The sequence below is a fragment of the Pelecanus crispus genome, chromosome 3 (assembly GCF_030463565.1).
Source record: "Pelecanus crispus isolate bPelCri1 chromosome 3, bPelCri1.pri, whole genome shotgun sequence".
NCBI classification, from domain to species: Eukaryota; Metazoa; Chordata; class Aves; order Pelecaniformes; family Pelecanidae; genus Pelecanus; species Pelecanus crispus.
In genome coordinates, this window is record NC_134645.1 from 4347501 (window position 1) to 4367080 (window position 19580).

General features: G+C 53.4%; 1 protein-coding gene across 2 annotated transcripts in view; it reads right to left on the reverse strand.

Annotated features, from left to right (window-relative positions):
- LOC104037379 (BCL11 transcription factor A) overlaps nt 1–18509 on the reverse strand; it is a 76625-nt gene extending 58116 nt beyond the window's left edge. For both annotated transcript variants that reach the window (XM_075707442.1, XM_075707441.1), the window contains exons 1-2: nt 18455–18509; nt 12107–12436 (exon numbers count right to left, since the gene is read on the reverse strand). In XM_075707442.1, coding sequence (XP_075563557.1) covers nt 12107–12436; nt 18455–18509 — 385 coding nt within the window. The remainder of the gene's footprint in view (nt 1–12106; nt 12437–18454) is intronic.
- Between the last annotated feature and the right edge of the window lie 1071 nt (nt 18510–19580).

A 19580-nucleotide genomic window follows, 5' to 3' on the forward strand; every position in this document is an offset into this window, starting at 1 on the left:
AAAGTCGCTTTGCTGCCGGGGAGCGAAGCCGCCGACGAGAGAGAGAGGGAGAGAGGAGTTTGCGGGGGGACCGCTCAGCGCCGGTGGCCGCTCGCGAACTTGGCTCCGCTCTCAGCCAGCCCCGCCGGGGCCTGATCCTGCCGGCACCTCCTGCGGCACCCCGAGAGGCGGAGAGGAGGGGAGCCCCGGCTTTGCCGGCGACCCCGGGGGTAGAGGGAGGTTGGGGACGGAAGGCTGCGCCGCCTGCCTCCCCGACTTTGAAGGATGGACGAACGTCCAAATAATTTCAATTCCCACCTCCCCGGCCTTCCCCAACCCTATGGCTTATCTTACCTGCGCCCCCGCAGAGCAAAAAAGAGGATGCCTGGGGCTGTGCTAACACCCCGCGTTTTTAACATTTACAAGACAGAATAGGACCCGGCGCCGCATAAAAGCCGCCCCAGCAAACATCTGTATCGGCCACGAGTCCCCGGTTTTGACCGATTCCCCCCGAGACCACCGTTACTTCACACGAGGAGAGTTCAGCGAGGGCCGATACAGGATGTGACAGCATAAATCGGAATTAGATTAAAACCAAAAGTTTAGAAACTACCGCCGGGTCGCCGAGCTCTTGAAGGCCACGTCTCCCAAACTGCCTTCAAGTCATCTCCCCCATGAGGAGATTTTTTTTTTTCCCCCCCTTCTTTCACTGCTTCCGGAGACGGCGCACGGACGTAAACCCCACACCACGGGGCTCTGAGTATTCCTTAAAATAAAGCAATTAACTTATTTCCAGGCTCCGGCGAGCGATCGTGACAGCCTCCCCCCGGCAGAAAGTGGGAGCCGTGGTCCCTGACCCCTGGCCAACACAAAAGAGGCAGCCCCAGCACAATGCCTGCTGTCAGCAACTGAATTATTTTTATACAGGAATTTTTATCTCTATTGTACAAACAAGTATGTGTCTGTGCTGACTTGTTAAGCAATCCACTTCTATGTAGAATAAGATTTTTTTTTCCCTGCTACCAGTCACACAGCTCTAAGATCAGAAGAAATACATACTCTTTGAAGCTCCTCAAATGTTTTAGTTAAAAGGACAGCAGTTGTTTTCGAAGATCCAAGAGTATCTTTATCAGAATTTAATTTTTCCTTATTGATTTTTTCTAACGTAACACAGGTTTAACACAGGACAGTTTATAGTTTATTACAAAATAATACAGCCTCTAAATAATCTTTCGGGAACTAATACTCTCTTTTTCCAAATGCATCCCACTGCGTTTTACCTCCTCGAAGAGAACAAGGCTCCCCAACTACTGTTTCTCTTTGCACAACAACTATTTCCTAAATAGGAAAATCAGCATCGATAATAGAGAAATCACAGCGAAAAGCCCCTGGCCACCCTCACGCAGTAAATGCTCCACACGCTTGCGGTGCGCTGGCTGGAGCACGACACTTTTGCTGCTATATTCTCTTACTCCAGAAAGAATAAACTCAGTAGCTGAAATGCAACGAAACCCAGATGATTCATGCAATGTCTGAAAAAAAAAAACCCAAACCCAGCTGTGATGCTGTAGCAAAGTAACGCCGGGTGACAAATTAATTGCTGTGAATTTGGGGGGGGGGGGGGGAGGCATTTTTATTTTTGCATTTTATATTTTGCTGCCTGCTAAATCAATTAAGTGAGCAATGAATGCAAAATTAAACTCCTTACTTCCTAAGGAGTGAGCAACTGTAGTGTGTGTTTATTTTAAAAAAGGTAATAGTTGCAGTAATAGTAGTAGTAGTAGTAGTAGCAGTAATAATAATAATAATATCCACAACAACAATAATAACACCACTGAAGGCAGTGCTCTTCTTTAAGCCTTTGTTGTGCAGCAGTAATTCCATTGTTTATTTAGGCAGAGGTTTTTCTATCTGAAGCTACGATCAAATTGGAGGTGTAATTGTTCAGCGCTTACGCAAAGCAGGGGGAGGATGGAAGCAGAAAGTCCTTGGTTTTGACTGACCAAAGCTCCCCAGCTCTCCCTCCACCAGCACCCGCTCCGGTGCGAATTCGGCACCCTCGGAAGCGGCTTCAGACCTCAACACCACCCTGCCAACGCCTACCTGGAAGGGCAGAGTTGAAGCACTGCTTCTCCTCGACAGCTATTTCACAGGGATATTAAGCCTCATTTCCCTGACGGTAGTTATTTGGTTTTTGCTTCTTGCTCCGGTCTTGGTGGTTTAGCTATTTAGTGCGAAACGCAAAAATCTAAGCCGGAGCTGAGCTCCATACCCATCAAATAGGGGAAAGTGGTGGGGTTTTTTAACAGCAACCTGTTCAGGTAAAAAGTTCCAGCAGAATTGCAGCAGGCAAGCGGGGAGAGGTCTCCGGGGAGAGCAGAGAGAAGAAACACTTTGGTGCACTGTCTGCAAACCCAGAATTCAGCAGCTTTTTTTGGCAGCCAATTTGTTTCAAGTGTTTTGTTTCAGGAAACGTATGTATTTTTCTTTGTGCATTTTGTGGATTTACTACAACCGCTCCTGACAGCTGTTGATTCAGTTAAATGAGCACATTATTAAAAATCCTCTAACACAGCCGCGCTGGAAAACAGACACTTTTGGATGGAGCTGAAGATTTCAACCTAGAAGAAGATGCAAACGAAACCCCCTTGAAGAGGATGCACGGCCTGGGCTGTGCCTGCAGCTGGGGGGCAAAGGGGGCTCCAGCCCCGGTTTGTGGTGACTATTTTCTTTGTTTCAACCAGACCCAGATACTACAAGAGAATGAGAGACAAAGCAAACGATCCCAAGTACAAAAAATAAATGTTTGCTAATCTCAGAAAAATTACATCCCCAGCAGGCTGGCATTAATGTCCTTCAAATAGTTCTGCTCTGTGCCCCACACTTCGTTTTCTTCCCCTCCTTACTAGCCAGTTTTGCAGAGGAAGAACACCTATACGAAAACGAGGAGGGAAAGAAGTGGATTGTTTTCATTTTGCTGTAGATCAAAGGCAAACAAGAATGCAAACTGTGGCATATTGAGTATTTTTTTCCACTGCTGTCATTCACACTAGGCTATCGAAGTTTTCTACAATTCCCCAGCCCGGCTGCATATTAAGCTGGCTGTGTACAGCTTTATTATAGCGTGGTGGTGAGGAAACATTAATATTCCTGTGTTGCATCTGACAGCACATTTACATGTGCCCATCTGAGCTCACACCTGAGAGCTGCTCCAAGGTACAGTAGCTGTGCTCCGATTGTAAAGGCAAATGAAGAACACAAATTCCCTGCTGGGATCGGGGCTGACCTCACCACACCCCACACCGCAAACCTTTCCCTTGCCAACCCGAGGCAATGCCACCTCCGAATGAAGAATGAGCCGGGGAGCAGCCACCAAGTTACCAGCCCTCGCGGAAGAAGAGCGAAAAACCTCGCTGAAATATTTTAAAGATGCACAGCGAGTGCAGCTGGCCAATAAAGGTTGGGAAACAAACTCGCCGAAGCCCGCGCGGGATGCGTTGCATACTAAACCTGATTAGGAAGACCAGGAGGATGTTTATGGGCTTCAAAATGGGTTTGGCATTAACACAGGAGGGTTTGAATAATGTGAGCACTTGGTCTGCCCATCCATGAGGGTCCGTGGTTGGTGGTCTGGCTCCTGCAAGCATTTAAGCGCGCAGGTGCCGTTCGGTCCGCGTCCGGCGGGGCAAAGCGCACCCGGGATGGGGGCCCTAAAGAGCCAACTGAGTTTCACGGAAATTCATGATGAAATGGAAAACAGATCATCCCAACCGCTCGGGCGGTCTGTGGGTCCACTAACGTGCCTGTTGTTTTTAAAAGTATGTAAGAAATGGCAGCAATCCACGTACTGATATCAACCATCGTGCGCCCAAACCTGCTATGCCCGACGTTACCAGGAGGCAGGCTGGAGCTACTGCGTTTGTACAAAGTGAGATAAAATATGTTCATTAGCCCAGGGGGGAAAAAAAAAAGCCCAACCCAGCCAATAGTTAATTTTAAGGCCATGCTACCACTATGAATATAGGCCTTAATGTATTAAAATATATGAGCTTGGTGTATTTTATGAACTTGTGCAATATCCCAGAAGCTGACACATAAAACAGAGCCCTCCCGGACGGAAGCCGCGTTCAGGCGCCTGCCAGGCAGGGAAGACGACCTCCATGGACTCGCGACATCGCTGGCAGCACCGCGACCCGAACAAAATCGCAACAAGCAGAAAGGTAACGAGAGATCCTCAGTGATTAGCTAAAAAAAAAAAAAAACAAAAAAACCAACAAAAAAACCCACCCCACCGAGTGGCAACGTGCCAGGCCATGTCCAGCTTGATGCTAAACGCCTTTTATTGCACAAAGCTGGTACTATTGGATATAAAAACAGACCGAAGCTTGAAGGGAATTTTGTCCAAAAAATTTCCGTAATGAGGATGCGTGCAGGCAAACAACTGGAGGCTGAACTCCCGTTGCCTGACACTGCCTCGCAAGCCTCTTTAATCGTCTTTATTATTTGAATGAAATAAGAGAGAGCTCGTGGGCTGAGGGTTGCATATACAAAACAGGGTGATGCTAATAGGCCTCCTCCTCTTTAGAAGAGGCATTACCAAATTATGGGAATGTTTAGGGAAGACTTTATTTCTCCCACCGGGCTAATTAGAAGGTGTTTAATTTACTCCCTGCCTCAGTTTCCATCACCCGGCATTCGTTGTCGGGACTCGCTGCGCAGAGCCTTACGTTTAGCACGTGCATTATTTTCAAAGCTTTCGGCACGTGATGCTAACGCGCACCTTTTCAGATCTATACGAAGTTTAACGCGCGCCGGGCTGCCTCTTCAACCGCAAGCGTTTCGGATGCAGCGATGCTTCAGCCCGTGGCGAGCTCCACAATTAAATGTCCCATACAACAGGAGAAAGAACGCAAAACCGTATTTCTCATCCTCTAAGCCAGAAGATCTGATTTGCAGGAAACAAAAAACCAGAAAGATTCAGGGCACCCCAACACTCCGATGCTCCCCTGGAGGGAACACGCCGAGGCAGAGGAAAACTTTCTATCCCGCTTCTGTGCTTCGAGCGAACTCGTATTTGCGTTTCCAATAAAGAGCCATTTTTACATTAACTGTCTGTAACAGCAGGGAATAGGAAAACGAGCGCAATCTTTACCTCGTACAAAGGGCGATATTGGTGTCACGTGTTTGCTTCTTCAAAAAACGTTATTTAGAAAAGGCAACGGGGAAAGCAGAGAAACTATTAACTCTTCCCCGTACCCCCGCGCGAGTGGCGTTAGAGCAACTTCTTGATCCCCTACATCTTTTACGTTCCCCCCCCGCCCGCGAGAAGTAGATTTCACAGCCGCGCGGGCCCCCGCCTTTAATTAAGCTTTCAAAAGTCTTCTGACAATGCCAACAATTGCAAGACACTTCTAGAGCTCAATCATGCAATCATCGTGACACTTCTATTTACAATTTGTCTTAGAAAGAGTTTCTCTGACATTGTACTTTGACAAAACAGCCAAGCTGCCGGTTCACAACCTTTCTCTGTCTTATTTACAAATACAGCTTGTACGCAGGGCTCCGAATCTCAGGAGCCTTTGGGTAGCACCCTCGCTGTTTTTTCCTGCCTGCGACTCTTTTACTGAGCCTGTGCTCTCTGTTTCTTTGTACGGGGAAAGCAGAGAGAATTTGACTCCAAAATATTTCCATATTCCTTCCCTGCAACCCGCCCCCCCCGCCTTTTTTTTAAGCTTTCATCTTATTATCCAGATGCAATGCTAACTATTCAATGCAGACGTCAATAATTTTTTGTCTCCAGAACAAAACAAAATAATAAGGAATCGCAATTTGCAACCTACAGAATTATCATGGCAACTCCTAATAACAGCCAAAGAAAATTTCTGGGGTGTAATGACTACTCAAAGACATTACCTCCTGAGAACTGTAATAATCAAATGTACTTGGTCCAAAATTTAGTACCGAATTATGTCCACCTTCCCCCCCGTTACTGCAGACGGAGCTTTTCCTTACGTTATTTTCCCACGTATTTTATTTGAATGCCACAAGCAGCTTGAGAATAAAGGATTCGAGCAGTAAAAATGACCTCCCCTCCTCCTCCTCCCCTCTTTGTACAGTAAATACGGCATCCGCAGACACACGCTCGGCGTTAGAAAGGGCAACACGCAGCAGCGCTCCAAACTGTTCCTCCAACTGAATCCAAGTGGCGTTTAAGATCCTTCCTCACCCCCAAAAAACACTTGTCATTAATTCCCTGGGATTTATGCATTCAACAAACAAACCGCTAAAACCTGACACCGGCGGCCGATAAATATTTCTTCGGCCTTTTCAATAAGTGAACGGCAATTTTGCATTCGCTGATCTCTAGCTACTTCAGTTAATATTTCCCCCTATTGTAAAATATGAGCGCGGATAACTAAAGCCCTGCCATAGCACTCACTGCAAATCACAGGCTGCCGGTATCTGGTGGTGAGGCTTTGACATACATATTGATGAAAGCTGCCTCATTGGACCCACACAACAGATCCTATTAATTTCCAGTTAAATTTATGACATTTCAGCTATAGCGCTGGATCAGCATCACTCAAAATTTTACAGCGAGTCAAAGCTACGCGCAGGCAGACACCCACACGGAAGAGACAGGTACGCATGCCTGCACCTCGATGGGTCTCACAGCCGCTGCACAGGTTGCACACGTACATAGAAGCTCTTGCAAGCATCCCCGTCTCCGGAAAACGGCGGGGATAAAGAGCAGCCGATCGACGGTTAAAATAGACATCATTTCTCCCCGCATTTGAATGACTCGCTGCCTCCTTCCTCGTCTTTAGATGAGCCGCTCCTTAAGCGTTACTTATCTTAAGATGATCTTTTACCGTAACACACCAACTCACTGACTACGGAACTGCAGACAGAGCACATACTGCACCCAGAGCTAACCTATAGCCCCTCTGCATCCAGAGATAACCTATGGCCCCTCTGCATCCAGAGCTAACCAATAGCCCCTCTGCACCCAGAGCTAACCTATGGCCCCTCTGCATCCAGAGCTAACCCATGGCCCCTCTGCATCCAGAGCTAACCTATGGCCCCTCTGCATCCAGAGCTAACCTATGGCCCCTCTGCACCCAGAGCTAACCCATGGCCCCTCTGCATCCAGAGCTAACCTATGGCCCCTCTGCACCCAGAGCTAACCCATGGCCCCTCTGCATCCAGAGCTAACCTATGGCCCCTCTGCACCCAGAGCTAACCTATGGCCCCTCTGCACCCAGAGCTAACCCATGGCCCCTCTGCATCCAGAGCTAACCTATGGCCCCTCTGCACCCAGAGCTAACCTATGGCCCCTCTGCACCCAGAGCTAGCCCATGGCCCCTCTGCATCCAGAGCTAACCCATGGCCCCTCTGCATCCAGAGCTAACCTATGGCCCCTCTGCACCCAGAGCTAACCTATGGCCCCTCTGCATCCAGAGCTAACCTATGGCCCCTCTGCATCCAGAGCTAACCCATGGCCCCTCTGCATCCAGAGCTAACCTATGGCCCCTCTGCATCCAGACCTAACCCATGGCCCCTCTGCATCCAGAGCTAACCTATGGCCCCTCTGCATCCAGAGCTAACCCATGGCCCCTCTGCACCCAGAGCTAACCCATGGCCCCTCTGCACCCAGAGCTAACCCATGGCCCCTCTGCACCCAGAGCTAACCTATGGCCCCTCTGCACCCAGAGCTAACCCATGGCCCCTCTGCACCCAGAGCTAACCTATGGCCCCTCTGCATCCAGAGCTAGCCCATGGCCCCTCTGCATCCAGAGCTAACCTATGGCCCCTCTGCACCCAGAGCTAACCTATGGCCCCTCTGCATCCAGAGCTAACCTATGGCCCCTCTGCACCCAGAGCTAACCTATGGCCCCTCTGCATCCAGAGCTAACCCATGGCCCCTCTGCACCCAGAGCTAACCTATGGCCCCTCTGCATCCAGAGCTAGCCCATGGCCCCTCTGCATCCAGAGCTAACCTATGGCCCCTCTGCATCCAGAGCTAACCTATGGCCCCTCTGCATCCAGAGCTAACCCATGGCCCCTCTGCACCCAGAGCTAACCTATGGCCCCTCTGCATCCAGAGCTAACCCATGGCCCCTCTGCACCCAGAGCTAACCTATGGCCCCTCTGCATCCAGAGCTAACCCATGGCCCCTCTGCACCCAGAGCTAACCTATGGCCCCTCTGCATCCAGAGCTAGCCCATGGCCCCTCTGCATCCAGAGCTAACCTATGGCCCCTCTGCATCCAGAGCTAACCTATGGCCCCTCTGCATCCAGAGCTAACCCATGGCCCCTCTGCACCCAGAGCTAACCTATGGCCCCTCTGCATCCAGACCTAACCCATGGCCCCTCTGCATCCAGAGCTAACCTATGGCCCCTCTGCACCCAGAGCTAACCTATGGCCCCTCTGCATCCAGAGCTAACCTATGGCCCCTCTGCACCCAGAGCTAACCTATGGCCCCTCTGCACCCAGAGCTAACCCATGGCCCCTCTGCATCCAGAGCTAACCTATGGCCCCTCTGCACCCAGAGCTAACCTATGGCCCCTCTGCACCCAGAGCTAACCTATGGCCCCTCTGCATCCAGAGCTAACCTATGGCCCCTCTGCATCCAGAGCTAACCTATGGCCCCTCTGCATCCAGAGCTAACCTATGGCCCCTCTGCACCCAGACCTAACCCATGGCCCCTCTGCACCCAGAGCTAACCCATGGCCCCTCTGCATCCAGAGCTAACCCATGGCCCCTCTGCATCCAGAGCTAACCTATGGCCCCTCTGCATCCAGAGCTAACCCATGGCCCCTCTGCATCCAGACCTAACCCATGGCCCCTCTGCATCCAGAGATAACCCATGGCCCCTCTGCACCCAGAGCTAACCTATGGCCCCTCTGCACCCAGAGCTAACCCATGGCCCCTCTGCACCCAGAGCTAACCCATGGCCCCTCTGCATCCAGAGCTAACCTATGGCCCCTCTGCATCCAGAGCTAACCTATGGCCCCTCTGCACCCAGAGCTAACCTATGGCCCCTCTGCACCCAGAGCTAACCTATGGCCCCTCTGCATCCAGACCTAACCCATGGCCCCTCTGCATCCAGAGATAACCCATGGCCCCTCTGCACCCAGAGCTAACCTATGGCCCCTCTGCACCCAGAGCTAACCTCTAACACCTCTTCCATGCTGACAACTAATGGGGGACATTTTTACATCGCTACTCAATACGTATTTTCCGGTCTCTTACCAGAAAGAATCAGTTCACTCAACTCCCATATATTTTTCTAAAGGCAGCCTCTGTCCCTTTCTTTTTTTTTTTTTTTTTGATTACGCACTGGTATCTTTTGGCATTTTGCATTCTTGCACAGAAATCAGATATAAAGCACCAGAACTGGAAGAGCCTGAGGTTCACTGCAGGGGCCTTCCAGAAACCTGCACTCCGCAGCTCACTCCGAGACCCTCACCGGTGATTTTCCTGCCGGACCCCGCAAACTCCTGGCTACGAGCAATGGGTCACTCCAGCTATTGCCGTGCTTCTTTGGAATACGAGGGAGCTAAACTCCTCCAAGTGACAGGGGAGATGAAAACACGAAGGCGAGGGACAGCGCCAGGCCCCAGCACTCCCGGTGCTCCTTCCCCCCGCCCGCAGCCCGGCTGCATTTCCCACCACTGGGAACGACCGGGGGACCCCAGCGCCCCTCGGCTCCGTCCCGAATGGGGAGGCGCGGGAGAAGACCCGTGCCCTTGGACCTCCCAGCTGCGGGCGCGGCTGGGCACCACCGCACAGAAACCTCGGGGTGGGAGACGCCTGGACAACCGCAGCTCGATCCCTGCTCACAGCAGTGCTCGCAGCTCACGCCACGGACCCGCGCCCGCTCCCAGCCAGGCCCACCTGCACAGCAGAGGCCATCCCCGGGTGTAAGAGCACGCAGGATCGGGCCCCTGCCGACGTGCACCTCTCCTTACCCGCTGCCCTCCGCTCACCGAACCATTCAAAGCTGGTTAACGCCACAGCCTTTTCTGAATTAACGGCCTCGCAGCGTGGCGCGAGGCCCAATCCTGCTCGCTTCACGTCACCCGCGCCACGCCGAAAGCGTGGTTGGGCTCGCCGAGGCTCCCGCGCCGAACGCGTGCCAGAGCAAAAACCTCAGCTGAGGAGTTCCCCCACGTGCAGAACTCCCTCCGGCCGAGGGACCTGTTCGGGACCACAGCAAGGAGAGCGGGTTTAATTCTTGCTTGACAGCTACTGCGTTTTGTCTTTTCAACAGAGCGGCGCCATACGTAAATACAGCGTTACATCAGACCGCCGCTCCTCCATATTTGGTGATTTAGTATGGCTCCAGAGCTCGGAAGACTACAAATCCCTTCCGCCAAGCTCCCGCTTCATTAATCACGCCCTACGCTTCTGCTCGTTTTCCGTCAGATCGCAGGCAGCACATGGAAATGGGCACTGCCCTCTACCACGCTAGGGGGAAAAAAAAAAAAAAACCAAAACACAAACCACCTCTAACATCCGTGGCTGGGAAGTGCGATATGCGGAATTATTGGGGTTTTTAAGTCTCGTTCAAAACCTAGCTTAGCAGTAGCTGAGCCTCCGCTTTCTCTTAAACGTACATATATACGCGTATTCAAAGGAATACTTATTACTCCGCAGAAATGGTGTATATTCCTTCACGTGACGTGCGCGAGCGTACGCACACAGCTTTGCATGCATATATATATGTGCGCAGACACGCGCGCACCGACACGTATTGGCTGCCACCGCCAAACCTTCAAAACTACGGCTCTCCAGCGCGATTTGCCGGCCGCTTTGGAGGCCAGGGAGGCTGCGGGAGCATCGCGCTGAGCCTCCCAGCGCCTGCTGCCCTTTTAAGCTTTAACTTGGTGGCCAAAGCAAGCCCAAGAGAAGCTCCAGCCCACGATGCGATGATGTACTGCACCTCTGACCACCCCGAGCGGTCCCGTGGGCTCTCCAAAAAGAGGTACTGGGCAGTGCCACATCACAAGCGTCGCTGGGAATGGGGCTTTGAAACTGGTTCAGGCGTTTGCTGGTGGCGATACGCTGCGGTCTCGCCTTTTTCGGCCGGTAGTATCGGCGCGGTTCGGAGCGATTTGCAACGCTCGCTGCAAATGGGTAGTGCTCTTGTTTACCAGCAGGATTTTAAAAGCAGAGCGCGCCTTGTTACGCTCCCAGGGCTCTGGGATTTTCTTTCACGTAGCACGCTCTATTTTTTTAACCTCATTTGTGAAAATATCTGCACGGCGAATGGCTTTCCATTTTTTTCTTTTTTTAAAAAAATTATGCTAAGAGATGGAATTATTTACCCTTTTTTTAAAAAAAATTACACTTCATATTGTTTGTTGCACAAAACAGAACTCTGCCTTGGACATTTGTACGGCTGACATGTGGTTGTGTAAACCGCAAACAAAATCAAGATACATCTGTCAAAACCACATCAGAGACAAGAGAGAGCACAGCGAAGCATTTATCATTTGGCTGAGGAGGCAGGCTGCAGAGAGCGGCCTTTCCTGTCAAACCAACCTTTTGAAATTTCCAACATGCCCTTAAACTTTTCGAATAAGCATGTCTGTGCGCTTCAGCAACTGCCCTCTCTACTCTGGCCTGGCCAGTCGAAAATGGCATCTTAAAGTCAAGGTCGGTGGTGTCACTTTGCCATGGGGCTGTGTTTAATTACAGTCCATACGCTGACAGCCAATATGGAACCCAGGCTGGCTGATGCTCCGTTAACTCTTTCACCCCTGACTTTGCCAAAGACTCGAAAGCTCCGCGCTTTATCGCGTGGCAGGCTCGGAAATCTCCTCCTGCAGCGCTACGGCAGGCGAGACACCGGGAGACGGTGACTGCAATACAATACAAGGCAAATCACGAGAGCAGCCTCAAACAATACTGTCAGAAATACCGGCTGGCACGGCACGTGCCTGTTGATCCTGCCTCTGCGCAGGCACTAGGAAATACCGCTCGTGCGCTCGCCGCTAACCGAAGGCAGGGCGTTTAACACGTCGGCCGTCACAGTGAGCAGAACAGAGAGACAGACGCGCTAACGTTGCAACTGAAACGGAAAGAAACTCGCAAACACTTCTCCTTGCTTTAATTTACCTGCTATATGTTCCTGTTTAGGGCAAATTCCTCTAGATGACGTTGATAAACAATCGTCATCCTCTGGCGTAACCTGGATGCCAACCTCCACAGGATTGGATGCTTTTTTCAGCTCACTTGGTGAGGGTGAAGGTGGCTTATCCACAGCCTTCTCTAAGCAGAGACTGCCATTGCATTGTTTCCGTTTGTGCTCAATAAAAATAAGAATGTCCCCCAACGGGAAGTTCATCTGACACTGGCCACAAGTCAGGAGGTCGTGGTCCCCTTCTGGAGCTCCCAATGTGCCGTGTTCAGGTTCGTCATCAGTGAGAATGGCTTCAAGAGGTTCGGCTGCAGTTTGAGAAACAAAAGGAGAATCATTAGAGCTCTCGGGAAAGGCACCGGGCGCGGGGAGGGGGGGGAGGAACGCGCCGAGCCCCCTCTTCATGAATACTGCACCCTGCTCTCGACGTCCACCTGCTCCCCCCCAGCTAAACCCACGCAACACGGCTATTAGCACGGCAGCGAGGAGACAAATTCATCGGTTACAGGGAAGAGGTTTTGCAGAAGCAGCCGTAGCACGCAGAACTCGGAGAGCGAGCCCGGCCTCCGGGCTCTGGCTCTGTGCTCCTACACGAGGACAAATTTCTGACTCGATTGTAAAATTAAATGAATAGGCTGAACGAAGACACCGCACAACTCTTGTGGCGCTAGGAAGAGAAGCGAAAGCGGCGTTTTATTGCCGGATGTATTATTTATGTATATGAATTCCAGGCTAAAAGCACTGCACACGCTCGCTCTCTCACACGCACACACGCGTGCGGGTGTGTGTTTTCCACCAGCCAGACCTACTTTCTAAAATTTAGAAGCCTGAACTCCGCGGGTACGGGCACGGGCCGAAGGTGTTTCGACAGAGAGGTGTTGTACGCTCCCTACGCGGGCCGTGCAGGTAGCACACGTGTGTGTAAAAGGGAAGAGAGGGAGAGCCAGACCGCATGGCCACACACACCCAGGCACCGGCACACGCGGGCCACATACAGCCCTTATAACGCATGTGCACGCCTAGGCGTATTTATTTGTGTCGCCAGCCCTATCAGCCCGTTTACGGCTTCCAATTTAAAAATTTGAAAGCCGGGAGTTATTCGGGTGTGGGGTGAGGGGGGAGGGAGGGAGGGAGGGAGGGAAGGAGGGAGGGGAAGGAGAGAAATAAATAAATAAATGGCAGAAACCGAAATGATAAAAAAGCAGATGCAGCAGAAATGCCTGCGGGGCGGGGGGAGGCACCTCTCACTTTTCAGCTACTCCTCGGGATTGAAATAAATGTCAAATTCACAACCGATTCCAGCCAGAGATATTAGCTAGATGGGGATATTTTTTCAGTACTTCAGGAAACGAGGCAATCAGTCATTTTTCCTTTTTCATCCTGAAATAAAGGAATGCCTAAATTATCTCCAACGTGTTAGCACTGGTGGCCCTCAGCACCTAAAAATCAGCGTGGCCAAGCGAGTGCCACCTCTCCTCGCAACGGCGAGAAGTGCCTTCTTTAAACTCAAAATACCTTGCCTAATGTTGTCAAAGTTGACAAATTTTCTGAATGAGCTCCAAAAAGCTTCATTATGAGGCTATTTCTGCTCACAGAACCGTCAGTGGATGCTCTAACGAGGCAGACGCGGCTCTCTTTTTCTGTTGGCTTTTTTTTTTTTTTTGGTTAAGTTTGCAGAGAAATACCTCGGCAATCTGCGTGCAGTCGCCATCGCTATTGCCTTTCAGGAGGAGAAGGAAAAAAAAAAAAAAAAAAAGTACCAGCAGCGCGCCGGTATTCCTCTACCTGCGCCATACGACACGCACGCTAAGAGCAGCGAGCAGGAGGAGAGGGTGCTGCAAATACAACCCACCTCAAAACACTGCCAGGTAACGCGAGCGAGACAGAATACAACTCCTAAACAGTTAATCAGCCTGACCTTCTTTAGCTGGCTGCCAATTTCACATTTAATGAACTTAAAGCCACAGAGAATCAAAAAATAGATTTTAATTTGACTGCACGATATTGGAACTGATTTTGATAAAGTGCAAAAATCCAGTGAACTCAGGTTAAATTTATTTCAACCCTGCCTAGGCTGAATATTGAGGAGGAAGATCTGGAGTAGCTCCCAGTTGTGCTGCGTAAAATAATATTGAAAGAGCACACTACCTCGCCGTACCTCAGCTCCAACTAGGACACCGGGATCCAGCCCATCATTTCTTGCCTCTAGTGCTACTTCTAATTTAACGTAAGGTCAACCACAGGAATATGAAGGTTACATTCATCTTAATAAAAACAATGTCTTAATCGCTGGGGCTTTCTTCTAAACTTACAGACCGACAAGATAAGACGCACAACGTGCATTTCACGCTCCTCGGGAAGCCGGGAGAGGAGCAGGGTGTTTCTGCGGGATCGCCGGGCACGGCGGTTTTCTCCCCGGCCCTTCCTCGCGTTCAGACCGAGGGAGTAAATTATCGCAGGACTAATTCCACCAGTAGCTCGCTGCACGCCGCAGACAAAGGTATTTTGCAAGCCTAACTTCGAGCTCCCCAACTCTCCGCGGCGAAAAGACACACAAAATAACCCGTATTCCCCTTACAACTGGCTTAGCGAGGAGCTCTGCATAATCATTACTCAATTATAATGTTTTCCCGCGGCCTGATTTCTTTCTGACGCTGTCAGTATTATTTAGCAGGGGAAGGTAACCCGCTAAACAAAAATAGACTTCGCTAAAGTCTGTACCGACTGGGCTGATTTACAATCAAAACCAGGAAATGAAGTGGTAATTCAGAGGTTGCTGATTACACCTCCACATTTCACCTAATTAATTTTATAGGAGGCAAAGTTCTTGAAAATAACAAGACGATCAAATGTACAGATATAAAACCTGTAACCTCAACATTTTCTATGCTCTTAACGTAAATTATTGCTAATTAACAAGAATTATATACTAATGTATGAAATACGGCTGGCACCGCGTTTCACTGCAAAACATTTGGCTCCTGGTGGAGGCAGAGCCAGCAGAAAAAAAAAAATGCGGGAAAAAAAAAATGGTTTTCTTATCGCTGCGACTTTTAAAACAAAACAGCAAAGACCGGCTTTACAAAGGCAACGCCAAAATACAATTCACCTGGTCCTGCCACTGATTTGCGGGATGCCGGTTGTTAATTCTGGGGCAATCAGAATTCCCTGCCTGGGTCCCTAATCATCCGTCCCTATTCTTCATGCAAATTGCCCTTCCACCAACATGTCTTTTCAGCTTTCTCCCCCCCCCCCTCTTCCTCTTCGCCCTCCTACTCTCCCCTGCTTCCCAGACACCAAAACAAGCGTTTCTCTGGCAAAAGCGGGATGGATTTTGGAGTGTCGGGAGAAAGGAGGTACTGGGGGTGATGGGGTCAGGGTGGGGGGAGATGTCACGACACGGTGCGGGGAAATGCCCCGGCAGCGCAGATGCGCTGCCGGGGCATTTCCCCGCACCGTGTCGTGGGAAGGATGGAGAGGGGTTGTTGAATCCCAAGTTTGTGTCCTGGGATCGTGCGGTGTAAGGAGGGGACACACACACACGACTTGGGGGTACAGTGCGAACCGCCAAGACATTATGGGGGGGACACAGGCATCCCCCCCCTAATCCGGGGAGGAGGAAAGCCAGCATCACCCGCTGCAAGCAAACTCGGCGCAAAATTAAGAACAAAGAAGAAGAAGGGGGTGAGGGTGGGGGGGGGGGTGTGGGGGAGATGGAGGGGAGGGAGCTGGGCGCCCTCCCCCTTCCCCCCGGCCGGGGAGGCAGCGGAGGAGCCGGCCAGGTTCAAGTTCGCGGGGCTGGCCGCTTGTTTGATCTCGCTGTGCCTCCTAGCGACCGAAACGGGGGCCGCCACCTCCCTCCTCCTCCTCCTCCGCCGCCCCGGCTCCCGGCATCCGCATCCCCCCGGCTCTCCGCTCCCCCAGCCCGGCCTCCCTCTCCCCCCCCCCCCCCCCATCCACTCCCCGCCATCTCCCGGCCCACCCACACCCCCCCCCTTTCCCCAACCCCGGAGGGAGCCCCCCACACCCCCCCCGGGGCCCGTCCCAGCCGTCGCTCCCGCTTCCACGCGTGTGGAAACTCCGCGCCGGCCCGCGGGTATCTCAGCCAAAAAGAGCCGCGGGGATCCCCGGCCCCCCCGGGGGCGAACCCACTCCCCCGCTCCCTCCCTGATCCCCGTTTTCCCACTCCCGGAGCCAGCCGGGCATTGGGAGCGGGGAAAAGAGACACACCCCCCCACACACACACCCCCCCGTACCCCATTTCGGGAGGGGGAAAGGGGGGCTCGCACCCCCAGAAGCGTGCCGGTGATGTTGCAACCCGGGCAAATCAAATAATAATCATTAAAACAAAAAACCCCCAAACCACAAAGCAAGCGAGAAGTGGCGGGGGAAAGAGGGAGAGAACGCCGCGGGGGGGGCGTGGGGACGGAGAGCCCCCCGAATCCCGGGTTTTAGGGAAAACTTTGGGCAGGGCAGAGCTCCCCGGCCGGCCCTGCCCGCGGCCCGCGGCGCTGCGGGGGCTCCGTGTGGCCCGCCCGGCCGGGGACGCCGTGCGTGGCCGTGGGGGGCGAGAGCCGGCAGGCGTGAAGTTTGGGGCTGGGGGTGGGTGGGCTTTTGGGGGTAGGGATTTTTTTTGTTTGGTTGGTTGGTTTTTTTTTCTTGGCGAAGAGGGAGCCGGGGGGGATGGCTGGCAGAAGGAATCGCCCTGGGTTTTCTGCCATCCCCGGGAGGGAACAAAACCCGCCGGGAGTAATGGGGGAGAGAGAAGAAAGAAATGAAGAAAAAGCCAAGAAGGAGGGAGGGGGGGGGGAAGGAGCGAGGGAGAAGCATGCAGCATTTCCCTTCCCTCCCAGCTCACCCCGAGGAAAAGGGGGCTATTTTTTTTTTCTCTCTCTTTTTTTTTTTTTTTTCCCTCCCCTCCCTTCCTTCCCACCCCCCTCAGCCCCAAACCTTTCCAGCTCGAGTTGCCTTTTGTTGTGCAAAGAGCGCTCCCGCTTATCTCGCATCGAGCCCTGGCGTGTGTGGCGGCGGCCGGAGGGAGGGAGGGAGGGAGGGGAGGGAAGGAGGGAGGGGAGCCGGCGAGTTTTTGTTGCGAGCGGTGCCGTGGGGTTCGGGCTTTGGGGTTTCTCTCTCTTTCTCCCGGGGAGAGCGGATTTGGTTTGGGGTTGAAATGCGGCGGCGAGGAAAAAAAAAAAAAGGGGGGGGGGGGGGGGGGAAATAAGGAAAAAAAAAAAAAAAACCCAAGAAAAAAAAAAAAGCACCGGGCCCGGTCGCGGGTGCGAGGTGTTGTGCGAGCGGGTGCGTGTGCGTGTGCGTGTGTGTGTGCTCAGCCCGGGCTCGCTCTCGCCTGTGTTTGTTGGCAGGAGGCTCCCCGCACACGCGGTGCTTGTAAACATTCAGACACGAGATTTTTCCCAATCAAAATCCACTTCCACTTCTTTTTTTTTTTTTTTTTTTTTTTTTTTTTGAAAATCTTCCAAAAAATAGTAAGCGAGCGGGAGAACGCGAAGCGAGGGCGAAGGAGGGAATCCCTGAATCCCTCAGCGGCGCGGCTGGGGCTGGGCTGGGCTGGGCTCGGCTCGGCTCGGCTCGGCTCCCCCGCTGCCGCCCCCCGCCCCAGCCCCAGCCGGAGCGGCTGCGGGGCGAGGTCGGGGCGGCGGAGCCGGGGAGCGGCGGGGAGCGGCGGGTCCCGGCCACCCCGCACCCCGCGGCGGGAACAAAAGGGGGAGCCGGCCCCCGGCCCGGCGGGGCTCGGCCCGGCTCGCCTCGTCCCTCCCCCGCCCCCCGGGAGGGTGCCGCGGGGGCGAGGCGAAGGGGCGAGCCCGCGGTAGCCGGAGTAGCCGCGGCCGCCGGACTTTCTCCCCGCTCCGCTCGCCCGCAGCTCCCGCCCGGGCCGGCCGAGGCGTGCGGCCCCGTGGCTCCCGCAGGAATTTCTTGACACTTTTCGGGCGGTCCCTGCCCCGCCGGCAGCCCCGCACCTGGCCCGCACGGAGCGGCCGGTCGCGCTTTCTGGGCGCCGGGGCGGGAGCGGCGGCGCGGGGAGCGGAGCGGGGCGCGGGGAGTGCGCGCCGGCGGAAGAGAGGAGGAAAGTGATCGAGGTGATTAAATTAGAGAGGGAGAAATTCACCGGAATGCTGCTCATCCCGAGCCGGCGTTGAGTTCTTTTCTTTTTTTTTTTTTTCGCTCACTCGCTCTCACTTTTTTTTTTTCTTTCTTTTTTTCCCTTCCCTCCTTCTCTCCCTCCCCCCCCCCCCCCCCCCCGCTCAAATTAAAAATTAAATCCGTGAAGGGGGAAATTAAATAAATCGCTCTCCCGGGTTACTTACGTGAAAATTCCCGTTTGCTTAAGTGCTGGGGTTTGCCTTGCTTGCGGCGCGACATGGTGGGTTGGTCGGCTTCGGTGGCTTGTGAGTCGCTCGGTTCACATCGGGAGAGACGGGTTAGAGAGGAAGAGACTCCAGAGAAAATATCTTCATCAATGTCTTTTGACATCCAAAATAAATTAGAAATAATACAAAGATGGCGCAGGGAAGATGAATTGTGGGATAGCAGTCATGGCTTTTTTTTTTTTTTTTTTTTTTGTGCAAGGGGAAAAAAAAAGAGAGAGAGGGAGAGGGAGAGAGAGGAGAGAGAGAAGGAGAGAGAGAGAGAGATGAAAAAAATGGCAAAAGCCCCCTGAGCTGCAAGTTCAAGTGCGGACGTGACGTCCCTGCGAACTTGAACGTCAGGAGCCTGGATGGACAGAGACATACAAAACATGGGCAGGGCGAGCCGGGGAGAGGGGAGGAGGGAAGGCGAAGGCAACACCAATGGACACTCATCAGGGGCTGGACATGAAAAAGAGAGCAGGACAAGCCAATGGACAGGGATCGCAGGGGGGGAGAGGGGGAGGGGGGCGCGGCGGGGGGGGGGCACCGGCCGCACGCTGCCCAATGGAGCCGGCGGGCCGGGGCGGCGGGGTGGCCGCGGGAGGGGAGCCGGGAGAGGGGCGGGGGGGGGGTTTGGGGGTGGGGGGGGGGTGTTGAACACGCACCCGCGGAGAAAGAGGGGAGGAAGGCGAGAGGGAGGAAGCGGCGGCACACGCACGCACACCCCCGCTGGAAAAGCGAATGCATCAATGAAGCGAGAGGCGGGCGGGGAGGGCTGCGGGGCAGGCGAGCTCGGGAAGCCGGGGAGGACCGGAGACCACCCAAAAGGCGGCGGGGAAGAGGCGGGGGGGGGGGCCCCATCCGGCTGCCGGCTTCCCCGCTCGCCCCCCTCCCCCGGAGCCGCCGAGTCCCCTCCTCCCGGGAGCCGCGGCCCGGCCCCGGGGGACGGCGGGGGGCTCGGCCCGGGCCGCGGCCCGCGGAAACTTCGGCCCTGCCCCCCGCCGGGCTCCTCGCCCCGCGGAGAGGCGAGCGGAGTTGGGCGAGCGGGGAAGCGGGGGGCGGCGGGACCCTCGCCGCTCTCCCC